Source organism: Polypterus senegalus, chromosome 13 (assembly GCF_016835505.1).
Source record: "Polypterus senegalus isolate Bchr_013 chromosome 13, ASM1683550v1, whole genome shotgun sequence".
Taxonomy (NCBI): Eukaryota; Metazoa; Chordata; class Cladistia; order Polypteriformes; family Polypteridae; genus Polypterus; species Polypterus senegalus.
The window spans coordinates 149,607,865-149,632,393 of NC_053166.1; the positions used below are offsets into that span (position 1 = coordinate 149,607,865).

The 24,529-nt window shown below is 42.9% G+C and overlaps 1 protein-coding gene across 1 annotated transcript in view; it reads left to right on the forward strand.

The window, feature by feature from the left end:
* The window catches only part of zgc:153896 (uncharacterized protein LOC569930 homolog), a 52,197-nt gene extending 28,987 nt beyond the window's left edge, over positions 1–23,210 (forward strand). Inside the window, exons 2-7 of the mRNA XM_039776384.1 lie at positions 2,300–2,316; positions 7,899–8,044; positions 8,139–8,765; positions 11,829–12,081; positions 19,550–19,652; positions 23,020–23,210. Coding sequence (XP_039632318.1) covers positions 2,300–2,316; positions 7,899–8,044; positions 8,139–8,765; positions 11,829–12,081; positions 19,550–19,652; positions 23,020–23,074 — 1,201 coding nt within the window. The 3' untranslated portion in view covers positions 23,075–23,210. The remainder of the gene's footprint in view (positions 1–2,299; positions 2,317–7,898; positions 8,045–8,138; positions 8,766–11,828; positions 12,082–19,549; positions 19,653–23,019) is intronic.
* Positions 23,211–24,529: the final 1,319 nt, after the last annotated feature.

A 24,529-nucleotide genomic window follows, 5' to 3' on the forward strand; every position in this document is an offset into this window, starting at 1 on the left:
AGTTTGCCCGACCGGTCTACATGTGTTTTGTGGACTTGGAAAAGGCATTCGACCGTGTCCCTCGGGGAATCCTGTGGGGGGTGCTCCGGGAGTATGGGGTACCGGACCCCCTGATAAGAGCTGTTCGGTCTCTGTACAACCGTGTCAGAGCTTGGTCCGCATTGCCGCAGTAAGTCGAGCCCGCTTCCAGTGAGAGTTGGACTCGCCAGGGCTGCCCTTTGTCACCATTCTGTTCATAACTTTTATGGACAGAATTTCTAAGCGCAGCCAGGGTGTTGAAGGGGTCCGGTTTGGTGGACTCAGGATTGGGTCACTGCTTTTGCAGATGATGTTGTCCTGTTTGCTTCATCAGGCCGTGATCTTCAGCTCTCTGGATCGGTTCGCAGCTGAGTGTGAAGCGGCTGGGATGAGAATCAGCACCTCCAAATCCGAGAGCATGGTCCTCAGCCGGAAAAGGGTGGAGTGCCCTCTCAGGGTTGGGGGAGAGATCCTGCCCCAAGTGGAGGAGTTCAAGTATCTCGGGGTCTTGTTCACGAGTGAGGGAAGAATGGAGCGTGAGATCGACAGGCGGATCGGTGCGGCATCTGCAGTGATGCGGGCTCTGCATCGGTCTGTCGTGGTGAAAAAGGAGCTGAGCCGTAAGGCAAAGCTCTCAATTTACCAGTCGATCTACGCTCCTACCCTCACCTATGGTCATGAGCTATGGGTAGTGACCAAAGAACGAGATCGTAATACAAGGCTGAAATGAGTTTCCTCCGCAGGGTGTCTGGGCTTTCCCTTAAAGATAGGGTGAGAAGCTCAGTCATCCGGGAGGGGCTCAGAGTAGAGCCGCTGCTCCTCCGCATCGAGAGGAGTCAGATGAGGTGGCTCGGCATCTGATCAGGATGCCTCCTGGACGCCTCCCTGGTGAGGTGTTCCGGCACGTCCAACCGGGAGGAGGCCCCGGGGAAGACCCAGGACACGCTGGAGGGACTATGTCTCCCGGCTGGCCTGGGAACGCCTTTGGGATTCTCCCGAAGAGCTGGAAGAAGTGGCCGGGGAGAGGGAAGTCTGGGCCTCTCTGCTTAAGCTGCTGCCCCCGCGACCCGACCTCGGATAAGCAGGAGAGGATGGATGGATGGAATAAATCAAAGTCATCCAGACAATCTGGATCAGCATAATTAGATCAGGACCACCGTGTATTATTCAGACCCTTTAGTTGTCTCCTAATCACACGTGTGTGACAACTTGTATGCATAATTTGGTGGAGCTAAGTGAAAGCGTACTCAGGTTATCGTGTTTATACACACACACAGACACACACAGACATAATTCCAAAAATGGTATTTTTGGACTCCTGGAGGTCTAAAACGTCGAGATTCATCAAAATCTCAACATCGAATCCTTGGACGATTCCAATACTATCACTATACTTCGTATACGAGAAAAGTAACAACAATCAAATCCTAACGTTCCTCCGAATGAGATGCTGTTGCATATCACGTTTGGTGCGTCTCATATTAAAGCACTTCCTACGTCAGTAAACGAAAATACGTGATTAATACTTAACTCTGAAATTCTCTACCTGAAGTTTCAACAGAACAGTTTATTCACTTAAAGACTTACATCTAAATAATCCTGCAATAAAACATAAAAACACACAAATGTAATAGTATAACTTGTATTTATCAAACTGTGATTTGTTTAATTCTCATTACAGCTCAAAATGACAACAAAAAGCAGTTTTCTTAACGGGAGATACTGGACTCACTGTCAGATATCATTCATCCAAGCATTGGCTCAGATTTTATTTAAAGGCCATCCAATACTTTTTATTTATGACACGCCACTCGCATATGGGGTTTGTGCCTTGAGTGGGGGAAAGGTGCTATGCAAATTATATGTACAGTAATCCCTCGCTATATCGCGCTTCGACTTTCGGGGCTTCACTCTATCGCGGATTTTAAATGTAAGCACATCTAAATATATATCACGGATTTTTCGCTGGTTCGCCGCTTTCTGCGGACAATGGGTCTTTTAATTTAGGTTACATGCTTCCTCAGTTTGATTGCCCAGTTGATTTCATACAAGGGACGCTATTGGCGGATGGCTTAGAAGCTACCCAATCAGAGCATGTATTACATATTAACTAAAACTCCTCAATGCTAAAAGATATGCTTCCCGCGTGGCGCTTGTTTTGTTTGCTTCTCTCCGTCTCTCTGCCTGACGGAGGGGGTGTGAGCAGAGGGGGCTGTTTACACAGTGGCTGTTTGCCTAGAAGATAGGACGCTCCTCTACAAAATGCCGCTTTATCGCGGTGCTTCTGTATACTTAAAAGTATGTATTGATTTTTTGTTTGCTTTTCTTAGCGAGCGCTCTCTCTGACATTATCTGCTCTTCACGATGCTCCTTTGAAGATACGATATGTTTGCATCCTTTTAATTGTGAGAAAGAACTGCCATCTCTGTCTTGTAATGAAGCACAGTTTAAACGTTTGACTAAAGGGTGTTATTTCATGTCTAGAGGGCTCTAATAATGTTAACAGTGTGGGAGAGTTTATAAGGGCTTAAAATATATAAAAATAACCATACAAACATATGGTTTCTACTTCGTGGAAATTCATTTATCGCGGCAGAGTCTGGAACGGATTAATCATGATAAACGAGGGTTGACTGTATTATTATTATTATTATTATTATAATATTTACACACAGCCACTGTTGTCTTCATTTATTTGTACAAATGTGTTTATCGAGTATTTCCAAAATAGTTGAAATGCTTCTACCAGACAGGCATTCCAGCACTAGTAGGACTTGCTGTACATCACAAAGTCCAAGTGTCTTCATTTTAAAGATTTTAGTCAAATTCAAATCAAATGAGGGAAAAGGGCTGATGATACACACACAAAAAAAAAAAAAAAACAGGAAAACTTCTCGTCAATGGTGGGCGTTTAGGTTTCATCGCTTAGCAGGGGTGGGCAACGTCAGTCCTGGAGGGCCGTAGCGGCTGCAGGTTTTTGTTCCAACCCAATTATTTAATAAGAAGTCGGTCCTTGCCAGTCTTAGACCTTATTTAATTTGATGGCTTGGTAGTCTGAACTGTTAGGTTCTGACATTTTAGATTTGTGATTTTCCTAGGATATCATCAAAGTGATTTGAAGCCTCAAATGGATCATTTTCAGTCTGTCACGTTTCATGCATGCACGGTGTATGATGAATCCACTCAGGTGTAAATGGAAACAAGTCAGGTGGAGAACTGCTGGCTCCTTGGTCATTGGCATCTTCTTGCTAATATGGAGCCATTAGAAAAACGGAATGCAGCTGTTTAATTTAATAAGCAAGTAAAAGTGGGGGCTTAACAAGTTAGACCACTGAAACGAAGCATCAGAATGTCACTTGAGCAATTAGTTGTTCACCGGCAATAATCGAATTTTCACTGAGAAACTGGGTTGGAACAAAAACCCTGCAGCCACTGCGGCCCTCCAGGACTGACGTCGCCCACATCGTGTGTATGTTATCTCATTCGCCACACGTACGTGCGTCCATAACGGTCAGAAACCTCTGTGCCCTCAACGCCTCTCTGACTAGCAGTTCATGATTCTCGCTTTCTGTCCAACTTCAATCTAAGAGCTTTGCTATTGTCATACTGAGCTAACGTTAACTGACATGAACGTACTTGAACACTACATTAAACTAAGCAAACTAAGGTAGATTTACCATTAACATTAAGTTGAAGGATTTGGCTCTCATACTTTGTGTATTATAGACTATAGAGGGGTGGGCAAAATTAGGTTTACAGTTGTGAGTACTAAAAAAAAATTAAAAAAATTAGAACAATCTAGACGAGAACAGGCCATTCAGCCCAACAAAGCTCGCCAGTCCTATCCACTTGCTTCCTCCAAGAAAACATCAAGTCGAGTTTTGAAAGTCCCTAACGTCTTACTGTCTACCACACTACTTGGTAACTTATTCCAAGTGTCTATCGTTCTTTGTGTAAAGAAAAACTTCCTAATGTTTGTGCGAAATTTACCCTTAACAAGTTTCCAACTGTGTCCCCGTGTTCTTGATGAGCTCATTTTAAAATACCAGTCTCGATCCACTGTACTAATTCCCTTCATAATTTTAAACACTTCAATCAGGTCACCTCTTAATCTTCTTTTGCTTAAACTGTAAAGGCTCAGCTCTTTTAATCTTTCCTCATAATTCAACCCCTGTAGACCTGGAATCAGCCTAGTCGCTCTTCTCTGGACCTTTTCTAGTGCTGCTATGTCCTTTTGTAGCCTGGAGACCAAAACTGCACACAGTACTCAAGATGAGGCCTCACCAGTGCATTATAAAGGTTGAGCAGAACCTCCTTGGACTTGTACTCCACAGATCATGCTATATAACCTAACATTCTGTTAGCCTTCTTAATGGCTTCTGAACACTGTTTGGAAGTTGATAGCTTGGAGTCCACTATGACTCCTAAATCCTTCTCATAAGGTGTACTCGATTTTTCGACCGCCCATTGTGTATTCAAACCTAATATTTTTACTTCCTATGTGTAATACTTTACATTTACTGACATTAAATTTCATCTGCCACAAATCTGCCCAAGCCTGTATGCTATCCAAGTCCTTCTGTAATGATATAACGGATTCCAAATTATCTGCTAATCCACCTATCTTGGTATCATCTGCAAACTTAACCAGCTTGTTACTTATATTCCTATCTAAATCATTTATATATATTAAAAATAGCAGCGGCCCTAGCACTGACCCCTGTGGAACACCACTCTTAACATCAGCCAGTTCTGATGAGGTTCCTCGCACCATCACCCTCTGCTTCCTGTGTCTGAGCCAATTCTGCACCCATCTAAAAACATCACCCTGAATTCCCACTTCTTTTAACTTGATGCCCAACCTCTCATGTGGCACCTTATCAAATGCTTTCTGAAAGTCCAGATAAATAATATCATATTATTTACTCGAAACACAGTGCTTATTCTCGCATTATTATTAATTTCTTAATTATTTATTATTTGTCTTATTCTTCTTAATATTATTATTAAAGTGTACTTGAGTGTAGCAAGTAGATTACAAGAAAGTGTAACTAATGAAGGTCTTCAATTGGAGCTCTTAGGTGGTTGTACTCCAGTGCACTGTGCCACTGTGGTAGTGCTAGGCGGTATGACCAAAATTCTAAATCACGGTATTTTTCAAAATTATACCCGCTTCACGGTATTCAACGGCATTTTTTTTCCCATGCATGAGTGGATGTTAACCACATTTTCCACTGAAATTACTGCAGTAGACTGGCAAAGAATAGCATTGTACAAAATTGTACATTGTACAAAAAACATTTTAATGTGCACACAAGTATTAATCCAGGCTTGAATGGCCCCATAAAGTGAAAGTTTCCAAGGGGGTGACACTAATGAAGAGAAGGAATCACATTACATGACAGTTGCAGTCAGAATATAGAACCTTTTTATTGAACAAATTTTGCAAACAACGTAAACTATAATTTTGACAACATACTTTCAACCATCCAACGAGGCATTTAGACTTAGTAAAATATCCAAGGTGCTTGTCAAAAGTTGTATTGCACTGAACAGGTCTTAGAAAAGGAATAAATAGTAAATATTTTTCGTAAACCAACTTCAGTTTCTGTTAATGTTAACAATCTCTGTCCACTGACACGTTTGCTATAAGGATGGTAATGGCGTTGGTTGCCCCGATCCACCTCGTGCTCTTTTTGTCGTAGGCAGTACCTCCAGAAAACACGTCTACAAGTGACGTCTGACTCCAGCGTCCTCCAGCTTCTTCAGTTTGACCTGAGGACGTGGAGGAGGCCAATCTTAGTTCCTTACATTCACGGTACTCCAATGCATGTTTGCGGCTAAGGTGGTGCAGCAAATTGCTCGTGTTGATAACTTTAGCTCGACAGCATTTGCAGTTGTTTTGTCGTGGTAGAGAAATATATTTTAATTGACTTTCCCCTTTGTATTATTAATATGTAGCCTTTGTCAGAATGCCTCATATCTCCCAGACTTACCACTGTTTCTAAGGTATTGTACTTTATAACTTCTCCCCACCTTCCCTTCTACAACCTCAGGCAATTAGATGTAGTAAAAAGTTACAATTTAAATAATGTATTATAATATATGTATTATAATATTCATAAATAATAACAATATGCAAAGTACATTTGAATATTGGCAGCCATACAACCTGATAAATGCTGAAGTGTAGTTTCAGGTGGCACACAGACTTGTTCCTTACTTAAAATGTCTCTAGTTAAGTCCTCGTTTGGTCAGCTTTCTTCAGGACAGGCCGCATGCCTGTCTCAATATGGCTGCTTTGCTGTGCTCTTCATTGTGTTGTTCTTTTCAGTTCATGGGGTGTGAGATGGTAAGTTTGGTAAGGTAGAGAGAGAGAGGTAAAGCAAACAAATTTATAGGGTTTTCTGTCCAACCCCTACAGCCAATAGGGCATCATGTTACTTAAAGGCTTCTGACACAAACCAATTCCAAACAGCCATACTTCAGACCAGTGGGGGACAGAATACCCTCACACCTGCCCTCCAAACCAGGGGGTTAAGGTAAAGCTTGGCAGTTAGGCAGCCTGGAGTTCCTGACGGGGTTGAGAGACTTCAGAGAAACGTTAACCCAACTTATTTGAGGCACTTCGCTCCAACTCTATTGTAAAATTACAAAGAGACTCATTCCTAAAAGAGTTAATGGGCTCTTAAACCATTGCTGTTATTATCAATACTATAACACTAGTATTCCATTGCGTTGTCTAAGTTACAAATAAAGACATACAAAATATTCATCAACTTGTATGCAAAATGTCACAATACAACAGCAGTAAATAGTGTGGCATATGGCCGGCCATTCATCCTGGCCAATACCCCCAGGCCGCCAGATGGAGCCCTCCCTGCAATTCCAGCAGAGTCTCATGGACATTGGAGTTTCAATGCACAGCCCTGCCGGATACCATGGGGGCCGCCAGGGGTCGCTGCAGGGAGGCCCAGGGACTGCTATTTGCCCTATAACCCAGAAGTACGTCTTTAGTCACAGTGACAGAGGAAATGACGTACTTCCGGGATGAAGAAAAAGAGTTTTTTAGATGACCCGGGAGTGTTAAGAATCACATGGACTGAGGGATCAGAAACACTTCCGGGTCAAGGACTATAAAAAGGACTGTGGGAGATCCCAGGGTTGAGCTGAGTCGGGTGGCAGGGTGACAATGCGTCTGGGATTGGAGGATTATTGTATTATAGTAATTATTGTAATTGTTTATGTGTATTGTGGAGTGTAGGGTGCTTTGTGCACTTTATTATAATAAATTCATTCTTGGACTTTTATCTGGTGTCTGACACATTGTCTGAGGGTTCAAGAGGACGACAGCGCCTCTATCTGTCACAATAGTTTGTTGGTCCACATCCGACCTTTTAAAGCCAAAGTATCTCCAGACAACAGACACGGCTCCTTTTTTCGGCAAACGTTTGTCTGTGTCATCATGTTCAACTTTATCGCCTGCTGCAGCTTTAGTTTCAGTTTCGGAATGTTCTCTGTCCATTTTCAGCGCTCAACACCTCCGCTAATGCATGTACTCCGTTGAATGTGCGTTTAGCGGTGTAGCAGTGAAAATGGTCCCCCCGAAACAGTTTACTGCTACGCCACGTTCCGAGCGTTGTTTAGGCTATTTAAACCAGTGTTACGTTATAAGAAAAATCCACATCATGACAAAAATAAAAAACGGTTTTTGGTGTGAACCGGTGTACCTCCCAGCACTACACTGTGCCATTCTTTTGAGTTAACAAAGCTATTCGAATAAGCATAACCTGCATGTCTTTTTCCAGGCTGACAACTGTAAAATCCTACTTTTGCCCACCCCTGTATATTTATGTGTATTTATTTATTTGTAAATCTAGGCAGGTGGATTGAAGACCACGGAGTTGTACACAACATGATGTTCAACCCCAAGACTCTTCTCAAACTGACCCACAAAGCAACTCAGAACAGATCAGAGTGGTGGGACAACGGAGTGCTGCCCTTGTGGATTACAGCGCAAAACCAAGTAAAGCCAATTTATCACTTGTAGCTTTTCAGAGAGAACATTTAGGGGAAAAATAAAGAGGGAGCGTACTGAAATGTTCCATTTTCTAATTTAGGGTTTGAAAACGGCATCATTTCATTATCCTGGTGGTGGTGCCAACTACAGTGGTCAGTCCGTCACCCGATCTTTGGTGGAGTCTTACAACCATCCAGATTCCAACGAAACCGAGTGGAGGGAGAACATTGATATCGTTATGGGTTGGTTTACAAAGGAGAATTTTGACTTTGTGACATTGTATTATGGAGAACCTGATGCTGTTGGACACGCAAAGGGTCCGGAGACTAAAGAAAGGCGTTTAATCATCCAGCAAATTGACAGGACCATAGGCTATCTCCTGAAAGCCATAGAAAAGCACAATTTGAAAAACAAGCTGAACGTTATCATTACGTCTGACCATGGTATGACCACAATCAAGAAGGCCCCAGCAGTCGAGGAGATCAGGCTGTCTAACTACATCAAATTCAATCAGCTTGTCCACTTTGACCTCTTAGATTATGGTGGGTATGGGATGATTTTACCAAAGGAAGGCAAAGTGGAAGAGGTTTATCAGGCCTTAAAGAATGCTCACCCTCATCTCAAAGTCTTTAAGAAAGAAGAAATTCCAGAGAGTTTCCACATTGCCAAACAGGACAGAATCCTTCCCATTGTCCTCTATGGGGATTTGGGCTACAACCTCAACTCGGTAAGAGACCTTTTTTTTATTCTGTTTGGCCTTCAGTACCTTGTCGCCAAGTAACATTTTAAACAATATCTTTTCAACTCAGCTCGGTTACGTAAGACTTCCAAGTGCTGCTTATCAGATGTTTAAAACGCCACCTCAACTGAGCTTCACCGAGGGTTTCAAATGATAATCTGATCTGGCAGCTTGGACAGTGAGGGCCGTCAGTGATCACAACAGCATTCACAAAAGGATTAGTGGGGATATGAGGGGATGGGAGATCAACGATGAGCTCCTTATAGGGTTGTTGATCAACGTGAACTTGTTCAGTCGGCAGGAACACAACAGAACCATTTTGATCCTTAATTTGATGGAGACCAGCAACCTCATTCGGGCACTTTATAGACCCCTGCTAAAATGATACTTTAATAAAAGTGTCAATGTCTGTGCATCTGTGTCTGTCTAGTTGCTCTGTCTCATTCATACCTACAGATTGCACATCATTAACACTGCTTTTATAAATCCCATACTGAATGGTTTATAACAGAGACATATGCATTGCCAGGTGGCACGGTGGCACAGTGGGTAGCGCTGCAGCCTCGCAGTAAGGAGACCTGGGTTCGCGTCCCCGGGTCCACCCTGCGTGGAGTTTGCATGTTCTCCCCGTGTCTGCGTGAGTTTCCTCCCACAGTCCAAAGGCATGCAGGTTACGTGCATTGGCTTTCCTAAATTATGGGGTATAGGATAGGATATAGTGGGTTGGGTAATGACTGACTGACTGACAATATCCCATAGAATATCTACAACCTTTAACACCGTCTGGTCTTCCATCACCCGAATTACTGTTGAAAGAAGGATGTATCGTAATGCTATTGTGTAATTTATGTATGAGTGATGGGCTATGCGATAGGACAAGATTAGTGTAGATATACATACGTACATATATATATATATATATATATACACACACATATATATACATATATACTGTATATATACACACACATATATATACATATATATATACTGTATATATATATACACACACACACATATATATACATATATACTGTATATATATATACACACACACACATATATATACTGTATATATATATATACACACACACATATATATACTGTATATACTGTATATATATACATAGTATATATATATATATACTGTGTATATATATACACATATATATGTATATATGTATATATATATATATATATGTGTGTGTATATATATATATATATATACAGTATATATGTATATATGTATGTATATATATATATATACAGTATATATATATGTGTGTGTGTATATATATACAGTATATATATATATGTATATATATGTGTGTGTGTGTATATATACTGTATATATACAGTATATATGTATATATATATATATATGTGTATACAGTATATATATATATGTGTGTATAGCAGAGACATATGCAATGCATTTGCCATTCCAACAGTTGGGGCCTCACAAATATTTGCAGTAATAAAATTTTATGTCTGTAATACATTTTTAAACAAAGAATGTAGCTCAAAGTGTTTTCCAAGATGTCAAAGAGAATATTACAAGAAAAGAAAAACATAAAATTAGGTACGACAGTAATGAATAAGTAACAGATCCATATGAGCTTATATAACATAGACATATAATTATTAGAAAAGTAGTATCCTTATATAAAATATCATATTGTAAGTCAAATGCACTTTATTACTAAAGATGTTTGTGATGCGCCATCTGTTGGAATGAAAAATGCAGTGCATTTTATTAGTACATGCATTACAAAATACCTTTTACAGTTAACGCCGAGGTCTACACCGATTATTTTGAATTTCAACTTGTCTTAGACGGGTAGCACAGCTAGTTATAAAAAGGAAATGACAACTGTGTCACACGGTAAAAACCTCTGACCGCCAAGCAGCACACTCGGGGCATACCATACTTTAAACCTTCGTCCTGTTATGTTGCTAGCAGTTTGTTTTTTGGTTCTTAGTCTAGCAGCTTCAATAGTTACTAAGAATACTGTAGTGGTTTCTGGGTTGGGAAACACTAGGGGCACAAAACACAGAGAATGTTCATTTTGAGAATGGGATGTTGATCAATGGGTGGCACGGTGGCGCAGTGGTAGTGCTGCTGCCTCGCAGTTAGGAGACCCGGGTTTGCTTCCCGGGTCCTCCCTGCGTGGAGTTTGCATGTTCTCCCTGTGTCTGCGTGGGTTTCCTCCCACAGTACAAAGACATGCAGGTTAGGTGGATTAGCGATTCTAAATTGGTGTGTGCTTGTGTGTGTCCTGCGGTGGGTTGGCACCCTGCCCAGGATTAGTTCCTGTGTTGGCTGGGATTGGCTCCAGCAGACCCCCGTGACCCTGTGTTTGGATTCAGCGGGTTGGATAATGGATGGATGGATAGTTGCCCAGCAACTAGAAAGCATTTTTGAGACAGTCCTTGTCTTGACACTTCATAACCTGACACAGATCTCCAGTTTCCTCCCACAGTCCAAAGACATACAGGTTATGTGAATTGCTGTTGCTACATTGGTCCTTGATGTGTCTGTGTGTGTGTGTGATGGGCTGGCGCCCTCTCCAGGGACTGTTCCTGCCTTGCATCCATTGACTGCTAGGTAAGTGGGTTTGGAAGACACATAGGTGGTTGGATGGAGCTGCTGTGGTGCATCTCCAGGTCAGCACTCACCACCTGTTTTGATCTTTTTTTGTGGACATAATAATAATAATTATAATAATAATAATAATAATAATAAAAGCATTCCATGTTCTAACTCATTCAGTTCAGGATCCCATTATTACTGCGCAGAAACTGTAACCAAAACCTGGAATGGATGTCAGCTTATGGTGGGAAATAAAATTCAATGAGAATTAAGTCAACAGTTACACGTAATGTAACCCTATTTTTGACAAATATCCAAAATGGTGTTATGGTGAGATAGATATTAGGATGGAGGAGCCTTTGCACTTTCACATTAATCTTGCCTTTGTTCGGGCTCCTTGCCTGCTAATTTGTGTCCCCACACAATCCCAACACTGTTTCAATGTGTTTTTCCAACAGAGAATTGTACTTTATGTCAACAAGGGAGATCACGGCTTTACTAACGAGCACATGGATATGAAAACCATCTTCCGAGCCTTTGGCCCCGACTTCAAGAGGAACTTCCTGGCTGCTCCCTTTGACAGCATCAACATCTACCCTCTGATGTGTAAACTTCTAGGGGTCTCCCCCGCCCCTCACAATGGCTCCCTGGCCTACACGCAGGACATGCTGGTGGATGACATTGAAGTGCAACTGGCGGAGGAGCCAACAGGTAAGAAAGCCAAAGCGAGTGGAAGAAGAGGGCTGGAAGTGCAGCCTTTTGGTTACGGGTTGGCTTTGGGGTATCCTGCGTTTCCCGAAAGCCGATTATCTTGAAGGCGAGAATGCGTGACAGTTTATTTACTGGAAGACCTACAGTACAAGCTATTTACAAAAGCATTAAGAACCAACCAGAAAATCAATTCTGCAAAAAAAAAAAGTGTTTGTGGTGACATTGAAAATGCATCTGCACAGTTATTAATGACGAGATGATATCGTGTGCTCAAGTATTTGTTACAGTAGACAGAATCATAACATTTATTACTCCTGCGACTGCTCCGAGTGAAGAGGTACCTGGCAGGTAGTTCAACTTCTCCAGGATGGCAGGCACATCAATAAGTGGCATTGCCAGAAGGTTTGCTGTGTCTCAAGGGCATGGAGGAGATTCCAGGAGAAGGCAGTTACTCTAGGAGAGCTGGACAGGGCCCCTCATAGAAGGTCATTAGCCCATCAGCAGGACAGACCAGTATCTGCTCCTTTGGGCCAAGAGGAACAGGATGAGCACTGGCAGAGCCTTCAAAATGACCTCCAGCAGGCAGGCAGGCCACTGGTGTGAATGCCTATTGCCAAACAATCAGAAACAGACTTCATGAGGGTGGCCTGAGGGACCAACATCCTCTAGTGGGCCCTGTGCTCACCGCCCGCCCAGCACCGTGGAGCTCGATTGGCATTTGCCTTAGAATACCAGAATTGGCAGTTCCACCACTGGCGCCCTGTGCTTTTCACAAATGAGAACAAGTTCACCCTGAGCACATGTGACAGACGTCAAAGGGCCTGGAGAAGCCATGGAGAATGTTATGCTGCCTGTGACATCATTCAGTATAACCGGTTTGGTGGTGGGTCAGTGATGGTATATCTGGGGAGGCATATCCATGGGGGGGAACACAGAGACCTCTACAGGCTACACAACGGCACCTTGACTGCCATTAGGTATCCATTAGGACCCATTGTCAGACCCCATACTGGTGCAGTGGGTCCTGGGTTCCTCCTGGTGCACGACAATGCCCGGCCTCATGTGTTTGTGAGAGTATGCAGGCAGTTCCTGGAGGATGAAGGAATTGATACCACTGACTGGCCCCCACGCTCACTCGCCTGACCTCAATCCAATAGAACACCTCTGGGTGGCACATTATGTTTGGGTCCATCTGACACCTCAGACTGTCCAGGAGCTCAGTGATGCCCTGGTCCAGATCGGGGAGGAGATCCCCCAGGCCACCATCCATCATCTCATTAGGACGTTGTCAGGCATACAAGCACATGGGATTGAGGGGGGCATACAAACAAACACTGAGTACGATTTGCAATGAAATTTCGGCAAAATGGACTCACCTGCCGCATCGTTTTTTCCCTTTGATTTCGTTGACCATTTTCATTGCCATCCTTTCTCTTCTAACACATCACCATATCAGTCCATAGCAGTAGAGAGAGCCAGCAGGATTTTTTTCTCCCATTGAGACCTAATGTGTTTTCAAAGTGCTCCTTTCATTTTTTTGAGCAGTGTATATATATATATATTTTTTTCTTCTCAAGCTTCTGTAAAATTTTAATTTCCCCTTTGGACAAATAAAGTATATCTAATCTAAATGATAAGATTCAAAGTTTAAATTTCAATTAATTATTCACTTGCAATATTCATAAACTTGTCCATTTTTACAACCAGGAGAAGATGGCAGGGTGCTGGGGTTGTGCAAAGGATTTGGGCCAAGACAGAAACCCCCTACAGAGGGTGTGGGACCCCCCGGCACACACACACACACACACCAGCACACACACACGGCCCATACAGAGTAGCCAATCACCCTGACCTGCGTGGTCTAACGATGTGGGATTTTTGGTGGGCCATTTTCAAATTTAATTTTCAAGAGCTTGCAGTTGTCACGGGCCCAGTGGAGAACTTCTGGCCTGTCGTGTGATCATGCATTTTATTTATGGCTTGCATTAAGCTGTGGTCCAGTGGAGTTCATTTTGAGTCACTGCACTGAGACCCCCCTCTGACAGGCTTCAGCCCCACTGTCTTCCAGGTCCTGGAGGGCATGTGCTCCAGTGCTCTCTGAGCTGTCAGTATTAGTGAATGGGCTGCTTGAAGACATTGACACATAAAGTCATTTTGGACATCCTGGTGCTCCCTAATTTTTCTTTTTCTTTTTGTTTTGACACAATCTTGGAATCCATGGCTAAAGCACATCACGTTATTGCTAGTCATAGGATGCGTCAGACTTGCTGATCTCCTCATTTGACTGAGTCGATTGGCGTGATTGAAAATCGTATTTACTGGCTGCATGACCACCTTCCAGTACAGTTGTGCCCGCCCCTTTTTCTGACAGCCAATAGCGTGCTGCCTGATGGAGAGAGTGCTGTGCAAAGGGTTAACAGGAGTTCTGCCGCAGTCTCTGCCCTTTTGTCTCTTTTTTCCATTCTGCTGTGGTACTTAAAACACGACACATCAGACTGATGAGGTCCCAAAGAGCCGCATTTCTTATTCCTCGTCACTTCATTCTCTGTATTGTATTTCTAGCTGAGCTGTCATGTGCACGCATTGCCCACCCCCATGACTACCAACAACATTAAACCCGGTTGATGTTACCGGAGTGAGCCACGGACTAGTTGGAGCAGGTGTGTCACAACAAGTGACTGTGAACTGCCACTGACTGGATGTGACACGTGACGCATGCAAACACAGGGACAGGCCAGCACTGGGCAGCCATAGTGGCTCAGCAGCCACGTCAAAAGAAGCCACAAGGATTTTATTCCAGACGGGTTTTCTGCTCGCAAAAATCAGAGTTAAAAGAAATACTGAATGAACTATTAAGAACAAAGGGGGAAAAATGTTAATAAGACAAATCTTTGTTTCAAAAAGCTGCGACAGCAGAGTGCGCCAAGCCAAACTAAAATATTTTTATCCGCTGCATATCATTGAAATGAATGCTAAACAAGACAACCCACTCGCTTGCACTTGGGCCGCGGTTTAAATGAGACGTCAGAGCACAGCTGTCCGCCACACCTGGGATCATGCGGAGAGCTGATCGGACTTTAAATTACAGCCATCAAGTGAAATGAGCGTCTTCTTGAGAACTCGATTAAACATTTACAAGACAAGTTCTCTTTTCTTTTCTTTTCTTTTTGTTTTTTTTTTTTTTTTTACTTCAGGGTAGAATTGATTTAGTAGTAGAGGGCGATATCAAAAGGTGGAGAGCCTGTTATTTGTGACTTGTTTTCCATTAAAATATCATTTTGCGGCTAATGGAATGTTCAGATGACAAAACGATTGTGCCGATGGTTAATATTTCATCACACTCTGTCGGAAATGGGATGCAAGAACAAAAGAAAAATGGGTGGGTGGGTGAGGGGGGGGGGATAAATAAATAAATAAAAGCCCCTTGGCTTATAGAGGCTCACGAGAAGGTGCACCACGTTAATGAGGCAATGCAGATCATGTGCACTTCATCTGGGACTAATTACACAATCATTTACATAAATCACTAATTATGTGTGGTGGTGGGCACAACAAAGGGTGGCAGCACGTGAGCAGGTGGGCTCTCTGTGTGCCAAAGAAAGAGGGGAGACGAAACAACGTGTTAACTGAAAGAGTGCCTTTCCCATCTGTCTGTTATATAGTGCCTTTTGCTTATCTATTATTATATAGTGCCTTTCCTATCTATTTATCAATCAATCATATAGAGTTTTATTGTGTAATATAGTGTCTTTTGATTATCAATAAATCGATCATATGGTGCCTTTTGCTTAACTATTACTATATAGCACCTTTCCTATCTATCTATCTATCTATCTATCTATCTATCTATCTATATTATAGAGCCTTTTCTATCTATCTATAATATAGTGCCTTTTATGTATCCATCTATTATTATATACAGTATCTATCTATCTATCTATCTATCACATAGTGCCTTTCCTATCTATTTATCAATCAATCATATAGAGTTTTATTGTGTAATATAGTGTCTTTTGATTATCAATAAATCGATCATATGGTGCCTTTTGCTTAACTATTACTATATAGCACCTTTCCTATCTATCTATCTATCTATATTATAGAGCCTTTTCTATCTATCTATAATATAGTGCCTTTTATGTATCCATCTATTATTATATACAGTATCTATCTATCTATCTATCTATCTATCACATAGTGCCTTTCCTATCTATTTATCAATCAATCATATAGAGTTTTATTGTGTAATATAGTGTCTTTTGATTATCAATAAATCGATCATATGGTGCCTTTTGCTTAACTATTACTATATAGTGCCATTCCTATCTATCTATCTATCTATCTATCTATCTATCTATCTATCTTATAGTGCCTTTTCTATCTATAATATAGTGCCTTTTATTTATCCATCTATTATTATATACAGTATCTACAATATCTATTTATCATATAGTGCCTTTTTATATCTATCTATCTATCTACCTATCTATCTAGATAGATACTTTATTAATCCCAAGGGGAAATTCACATACTCCAGCAGCAGTATACTGATACAAAGAAACAATATTAAATTAAGGAGTAAAAAAATGCATGTAAAAACAGACTAATAATAATAATAATAATAATTGGATGAAGTGGATTCTTCATGATTGACAGGAGTTTGCTTAGTGCCCGTCGCTCTGCCACAGATGTTAAACTGTCCAACTTTATTCCTACAATAGAGCCTGCCTTCTTAACAAGTTTGTCCAGGCGTGAGACGTCCTTCTCCTTTATGCTGCCTCCCCAGCACACCACCACGTAGAAGAGGGCACTCACCACAACCGTCTGGTAGAACATCTGCAGCATCTTATCTATCTATCTATCTATCTATTATATATTGCCTTTCATATCTATCTATCTTATGTAATGCCTTTCCTCTGTCTTTCTTAAATTGTGCCTTTCATTAGCTATCTATCTGTTGTATACTGTAGTGCCTTTCATCTCCAGCTATCTTTCTTACCCTTATGTTGTACATTTCCTGTCAATCCTTGAGCATGGGAAAGGCGCTATACAAATTAAGTGTGCTGTTGTTGTTATTATCATCTATGATATACCGGTAGTATATTTCGCTATCTGTTCTATCATTACGTTGTACCCGTCATATCTATTACATCGTACCTTTTACGTCTATCAATATAAATACTTCATCCTACATAAGAACTGTTTTATGTAGTTAGCCAAGTACACCTTAAACCCCTTTAATCCTTAGAAGAGATTGGTGCCCCCGACCAATAAAAGGGTGGGGGCGCCCTCTCGGACGATGGAGGTACGGTGTCGCTCTTGTTCTGCCGGTCCTGCAGCGCTAGCTTGTTAACACCTTCCAGCTCCGCCGTCCTACCTGCTGCCTTCTTGCACTGTCCTTGAGTGACTTTAACTGTTTCTTTGTTCGAGGTCCTCTCGGTATTAAGCAATGAATAATAATGAGCTTAATTAACAAGTCCTCTGTATAAATTGGGGCAGGTCCTCTTTATCAATGACTTTGTCCCAGGGGTCTTCCTCATGAATATACCATACGTTAATAAAGGCGCTTTCTTTGCACTTTTATCTCTCTTAGCGGTCGGTCACTCGAAATAAGAACGGCTGCCGTCAAAGTTATCTGAGTGTCCTCCGATGTTCTGCGCCGTCCAGTCCGTCAATCGCAGACCCTGGAGTGGTGTGGGCGGGAGGCTCCCTGCTAGTGATGTGGGGAGAGGCGTTTTGGACAGACCTCACACATTCTGACGTGGCTCAGCGGCTCGTGTGTTTCTTTTCTTTTTTCAAGATCATGGCGGCCTCTCGGAGAACGTTTACACGCACTCACAAAACGGGATAAAGCGACTCACCCGGTTAAGACAAAAACCGCCTTGTGTATATAAATAAAACACATGCGTGTTCACGTACGGAGTTCTCCTTTGGGAAAACGCTTCGATATTGTAAATAAAAGTGTTAAAAAGTTAAACAGCATCAGCAGGGGGCTGCTTTTAATAGCCGGTATTCCTACCCTCCTGAAGCACGTGACCTGGAATGCTACAATATTTATAAAAAAAAAGAAAATTTCATGAGGGTTCATGGATTTAATAACATGCAGTTTTTCATACAAAAGTAACGCCCCGTATGTAGCGCATTGCATTTTATAATAAGTGACTGCGTTGTCCCTGTGGTTATGATATAGCGGGTTAGATAATGGATGGATGGATGACTGCGTTGTAACAGTGCTACTGTGAGAAGAACTCTATTTCCCAGCAGCCCAAGGGGGGATCACCAGCATAGGATGACTGGAATAGAAATATGGGCTGCTGGGAACGTTTAAAAGGGGGCCTTACAGATCAACACATCGGTGTTTTGTTTTGTATCCTGTCAGAATTGGCGTAGACACAGGAAGAAGGAGGTGATGGGGTGAGAAGTCCAATCAGAATTGGCCGATGTTAAGAGTGGCGTCCAGCAGGGGTCAGTGCTGAGGCCGGTGTTATTTTTAATATATATGAATGATTTAGATAGGAATATATCTAACAAGCTGGTGAAGTTTGCAGATGATACCAAGATAGGTGGATTAGCAGATAATTTGGAATCCGTTATATGATTACAGAAGGATCTGGAAAGCAGATGAAATGTAATGTCAGTAAATGAAAAGAATTACACATAGGAAGTAGAAATGTGAGGTTTGAATACACAATGGGCGGTCGGGAACTCGAGACTCCACCTTATGAGAAGGATTTAGGAGTCATAGTGGACTTTAAGCTGGCGACTTCCTGACAGTGTTCAGAAGCCATTAAGAATCTAACAGACTGTCAGGTTATATAGCGCCTTGATGTGTGGAGTACAAGTCACAGGAGGTTCTGCTCAAACTTTATAACACACTGGTGAGGCCTCATCTGGAGTACTGGGTGCAGTTTTGGTCTCCAGGCTACAAAAATAACATAACAGCACTAGAGAAGGTCCAGAGAAGAGCGACGAGGCTGATTCAGGGCTACAGGGGATGAGTTATGAGGAACGGTTATAAGAGCTGAGCCTTTACAGTTTAAGCAAAAGAAGATTAAGAGGTGACATGATTGAAGTGTTTAAAATGATGAAGGGAATTAGTCCAGTGGATCGAGACTGTGACTTTAAAATGAGTTCATCAAGAACACGGGGACACAGTCAGAAACTTGTTAGGGGTAAATTTCGCACAAACATTAGGAAGTTTTTCTTTATACAAAGAACCACAGACACTTGGAATAAGTGACCAAGTAGTGTGGTAGACAGTAAGATGTTAGGAACTTTCAAAACCCAACTTGATGTTTTTTTGGAAGAAATAAGTGGAGAGGACTGGCGAGCTTTGTTAGGCTGAATGGCCCGTTCTCGTCCAGGGTGTTCTAATGTTCTGGTGGCATCTCCTTTTCTTTGTCCGGCCCCCCATTCAGTATCTCATAGGACCCACTGAACAGCCTACTTTTTCTTTCTGTTTTCGCAGCTTTCAGCATCGTAGTAATGTCCGTCTTATGTGCTCTGGTTGGCATCCTAGTTTTGATATTCATTACCTACATGGGACACACGGCTTACAGACGGAGCAGAAGGTAAGCAAAGGGGAAGATTTAGCAAGCTGTTTTTTTTATAACATCTACCTTATTCATAGAAAATCTGCTCATTGTATTAGATAAGACAAAGTTCAGGTAGTCCTCATTATCATAAAGTCTCTTGAGGTTGATGGTGTTATGTCCAAAACATCAATTCGCGCAGTTTTAGAGGAGTCTTATGAAGCTGGGAGCCCACCCAGTTGGTGCTGCAGGACACGACAGCCGTGTTCTTTGGAGAATTAGAGGGAGGAGGCAAGGAGAGGGTACAGCGTGGGGCAGGTAGCCGGCGTGTCCATCCAGGTAGGCGACTTCAAACTACTCCTTACGTCATTTCATTTAAATATGGCTGCAGTTACTTGCTCTACGGGCTTTGGGTTCAAGTCCAGTGGTGCTCACTATCTGTGTGGAGTCTGCATGTTCTCCCTTGGGTCATGGTGGGCATTGCACCTCATCACAAAGATGGTTGTGTTTGGTGACAGGCAAGTCGGGAATGGCCCTGTGATATACCAGTTAGTTCCTGCCTTGCCCTCAATGCTGCCAGGGTTGACATTGGCTCCTGGAACAGCAAGTTTAAGAAGCTGTTTAAATTATGATGGCTGGTTGCCTGGCTGGATGGACGGACAGATATCTATTTAACGTTCATGAACCCGCTCAAGCTTCCTGGCCACATTGGTGCCAACTCCAAACCTGAGCACAACAACTACAACCAAACACCCATCCATTTTTCTGGACCTACCTACTCTACTACACGGTCATGCCAAGGCAAAAACAATCCTGGAAACATCAGGTGCTTTGGGGGTCAAACCCACATGGGAGACCATTCACTTGTGTCAGGCCGTCTTAGAAGAGGAGCCACTGGCCACGGGCAGAACAAATTGAAGTCCCATCTCTAGAGGCGGGGGGCACCTTTATCCCTAATATATATCCTGTGTGTACAGACGTGGACCTTCTTACAGCTCATTGGCAAAGTGCTGTGTGCCTCCATAAAACTGATGAAACAACAAGCAACTGTCCCCTGTGTACCTGCACGCCTTTGATATGTCATCGAGTAGACCCAAGCAAGTGTGACAAGACCTCAACTATGGCCTACTCTATGGAGACCTTCTAAAATGGCCGGGACACTTTAGTTGGGACCCCTAGAAAAGATCTTAAGTAACCGGATTTGAGTGATTTTGTTTTTCATACTTGCTGCACACAAATCTCCAATCGTGCTGTCAGTCATTCAGCCGATTGAAATGTGAGCCACTCTGCTGTTTGGTGCCATCGTGTGTCCCTCACTGAACTTGGACCAGAGAAAGCAAAGGTAGAGAGTCGTCTGGGGGAGAAAATGACAGACCAGCATGTTAAAGGCAAAGGCTGGAAGACCACCTCCGAGCAGCTTGATGTTCCTGTGACAACAGATGCACATGTTAGTAAGAAGCTGATGGTCCACAGGACTGTAGCAGACCCCCATTGGACCCACAGTGGGCAGAAGGATGGAGAGAATGGTAGACAAAAGGCCAAGGACAACTTCCTAAGAGACACAAGCTGAACCCCAAGGTCAAGGTCCATCAGTGCCTGATCGATTGAGTGACGGTGGGCTTAATGGAAGAAGACCCAGCAGGACCCCACTGTTGAAAGAAAAACACAACAAAGCAAGACTGAGATTTTGCTCAAATACGTAAGGAAGAAGCTGCAATGCTTCTGGGAGAGAACATGAGACAAAACTGGAGGTCTTTGAAAAGTCGCATCAGCTCAACGTCCACAAAAATGAAGCAAAAACATGAGACGCACCGTGAGACACAGAGGGGGCCTGCTTAATGTTTTGGGGCGGATTTGCTGTGACTGGCATGGGGTGCCTTCAGTCAAGACCATCAAGACATTCTGGAGTGAAATATCATGCTGGGGACCACCGAGGTGTGTACGGCCACCCTAACCCGACACAGACAGGCAGAGACACGAGTTCAGCGCACAACTCTCTTCATTCCACTGCTGGAGAACTTTCTTCTTTGCTCCCACAAAAGTCCCCTTTCTTTCTTTCTTTCTTTCTTTCTTTCTAACTTCCATTCTCTCCTTTTTGATTTCTTTCTCTTCTGTTCTCTCCATTTTGATCTTTCTCTTTCTTTCTTTCCCTTTCTCTTCTGTCCTCTCCTTTTTAATCTTTTTCTTCCTTTCTTTCTCTTTAACTTCCATTCTCTCCTTTTTGATCTTTCTTTCTCTTCTGTTCTCTCCATTTTGATCTTTCTCTTCCTTTCTTTCTCTTTAACTTCCATTCTCTCCTTTTTGATCTTTCTTTCTCTTCTGTCCTCTCCTTTTTAATCTTTCTTTCTTTCGACTCTGGCTCCCCGAATGGAGTGTGCTGCAGGTGGCTCATCAGTGTTACCTGGAGTCACTCCCAGGTGTGGTGAAAGTCCTCTATAGGGCTCTGCACCTCCTCCCCCCATGGCAGCCCCCACAGACACCCAACAGGTATTGCCTCACCGATGCTCCCTCCCCCTGTTGGCGTCCCGGACAGATAATTGGCTGTGGTCACCCTGCATCACCAGGGTCTCTCCCAAGCAGACAGGCTTTTCCAGATGTGCCATCCAAGCTCTTCTGCAGAAGCACAAACCAACAGGCAAAGCAGAGGACTGGAAATGCAGAGCCTGACTACAGTGTGGCAAATCAAGCTTACTTCCTTTTAAAATCAGAAGATGTCCAGCGTTGCGATCAGCTCAGAAATGGCAGAAACTACTAGAACCCTGGTACACAGTCAGGAGACGTCTCACCAGAAGTGGTCTTCACGGAGTAACTGGAACCAAGAAGTCATTCCTCTGAGGTGGAGATGAAGCCACACGACTTGCCTACACATGGAGACACAAGGACTGCAGCAGGTGTCCTAGATGGATGAGTCAAAATTTGACATTACGGTACTCGATGAATGTCTGCAGGCAGCAGTAATGCACCGTGGGGGGCAGATGCTTAGCCATCATAGGGGGTTGGGGGTTGGGGGCGCATCTGATCGGGCTCACCTTTTTACTGTAGTATGACAATGACCCCCAAACACAAGGCCAAAATTATAAAACGAGGAGCAGGGAATCGTCAAGGAGATGGTGTAGGATGACCACCACGGTGCCCCCTGATCTGCACATCAAGGAGCCAGTGGGGGGTTACAAGGGGTGAAGACCTTCAGACATGGCATGACAGTGGGGCTGAGAGAAGGCAAAGGGTGGGCACAGCACCTCATTCAAGCTGAAGTTTTTAATTTTACTGCACATTTGGGAAGTTTATTGATTATTATTCCTTTTGAAAGCAGTTCTGCTTTACAGCATTTTTACATACTCAGTACTCTGTGTGTGTGTGTGTGTATATAATTTTTTTTCCCCATTTTATTTTTTATGTCTTTCAGGTCCATCACCCAAGAGCAGCCAAAGAATGAACAGATCCATAATTCGAAATTCTGAGATTTCTACAATTAAAAAAAAAAAAATCCTTATTTAAAACAACAGTGTTCTGGTTTTGTAAAGAGTCCTGGAGGACCACCGTGGCTTCAGGTTTTCATTCTAACCCTTTTCTTAATGAGTGACCGGTTTGTGCCGCTAATTGATCAGACTAGACTAACCCGTTAAGACTCCCGTCCCGTAACCAAAATGTCCTGCTCCCTGTCAGAAAGTCAACGCCGGTCAATCTCAGGTGTCACAGCCAACCTCAAGAGAAGTTTGGGTGATCAGTACGGCAGCAGTACGGCAAGTCAGAGAACAAAATGGGTCAGCCAAGCAAAGGTTTGAAAGTGTCTTTATTAAAAAATGAAAGAAGAAGAGGAAAGAAAGAAAGAAAAAAGCCCAGCAGAGGCCATTTTACAGCGTAGCAGGCGTTCATTTATCTCACCGACTTGAATAAGATGGCTATTTACAGCACAAATGATAACTAATATTGAGTCCTATGACAAAAAAATGACAAATCTGTATCAGTAGCAAAGGCCCGTCCTCACTGAAGGAAAAAAGAAAAGGAAAGCTGGAGGAGGAGGATGACGACTCCGTTTAGGGAGGAAAGCCATCCATGACACAGAACTGCAGGAGCAAAAAAGTCCTTGAAAGATGAGAACGGTGCACCGGTCAGTTCGAGTGTTTGGCAGGTACCCCCTGGGCTTTGTTACCCTCCAGCTGTAATTACATTTGCGCAGGATGCTGAAGGCTGGTGGTCTCGAGCCAAGCCGCGCCAGATGCGCTGTCCCAACCCAATAACAATTCACTTTCTGGACAAAACGTTTAAAAGTTTGAACCTTGTCACGGTTTACTGTACATAACGGGGGTAAATGTCATTACCTCTGTAAAGCAAACATGAACTGGAACAATTTCACGTCAAACCAGCAGGCTAAAGGCCCGTTTCCAAAGCCACATCTAGTGCCCTGAGCCTCCCTGGGGGGCCGACTGGCAATTTCTTTTTGAGTTTTCATGTCCACAGACTCTCACCCTCAGACATCACGTGGCCAAGCTGCGTCCGTTTGCTGGACACATTTCGACCTCATTCCCAATAATTTCCCCCAATTCTGTAAATACTGTATAAACATTTGGCACATGCAGGAAAAGATACAAGCACACAGACCCCATTTTAGGCAACCACATCTGACTACAAAATAAAAAAGAGAGAAGTGAAAGGAGAGCTGGGAAGAATGTCCGTATCTGACAACGCAGGGCACAGCTGGACAAGTCCAAAAACCGGAAAAGGTCTGAAAAGCAAAACCATCAGGCTACACACCCCATAACCAAAGCAGCTGGCATTTTAACTGGGCAGCCCCTGGAGTACCAAAAAGGGGTCTTCTTCATGATTTACTACAGAGAGGTGTTATGGATGACATAGGGCAATGGAGACGGCATCCCAAGATTTGTTATAAAGGTGGCACAACTGTTGTGGTTTCA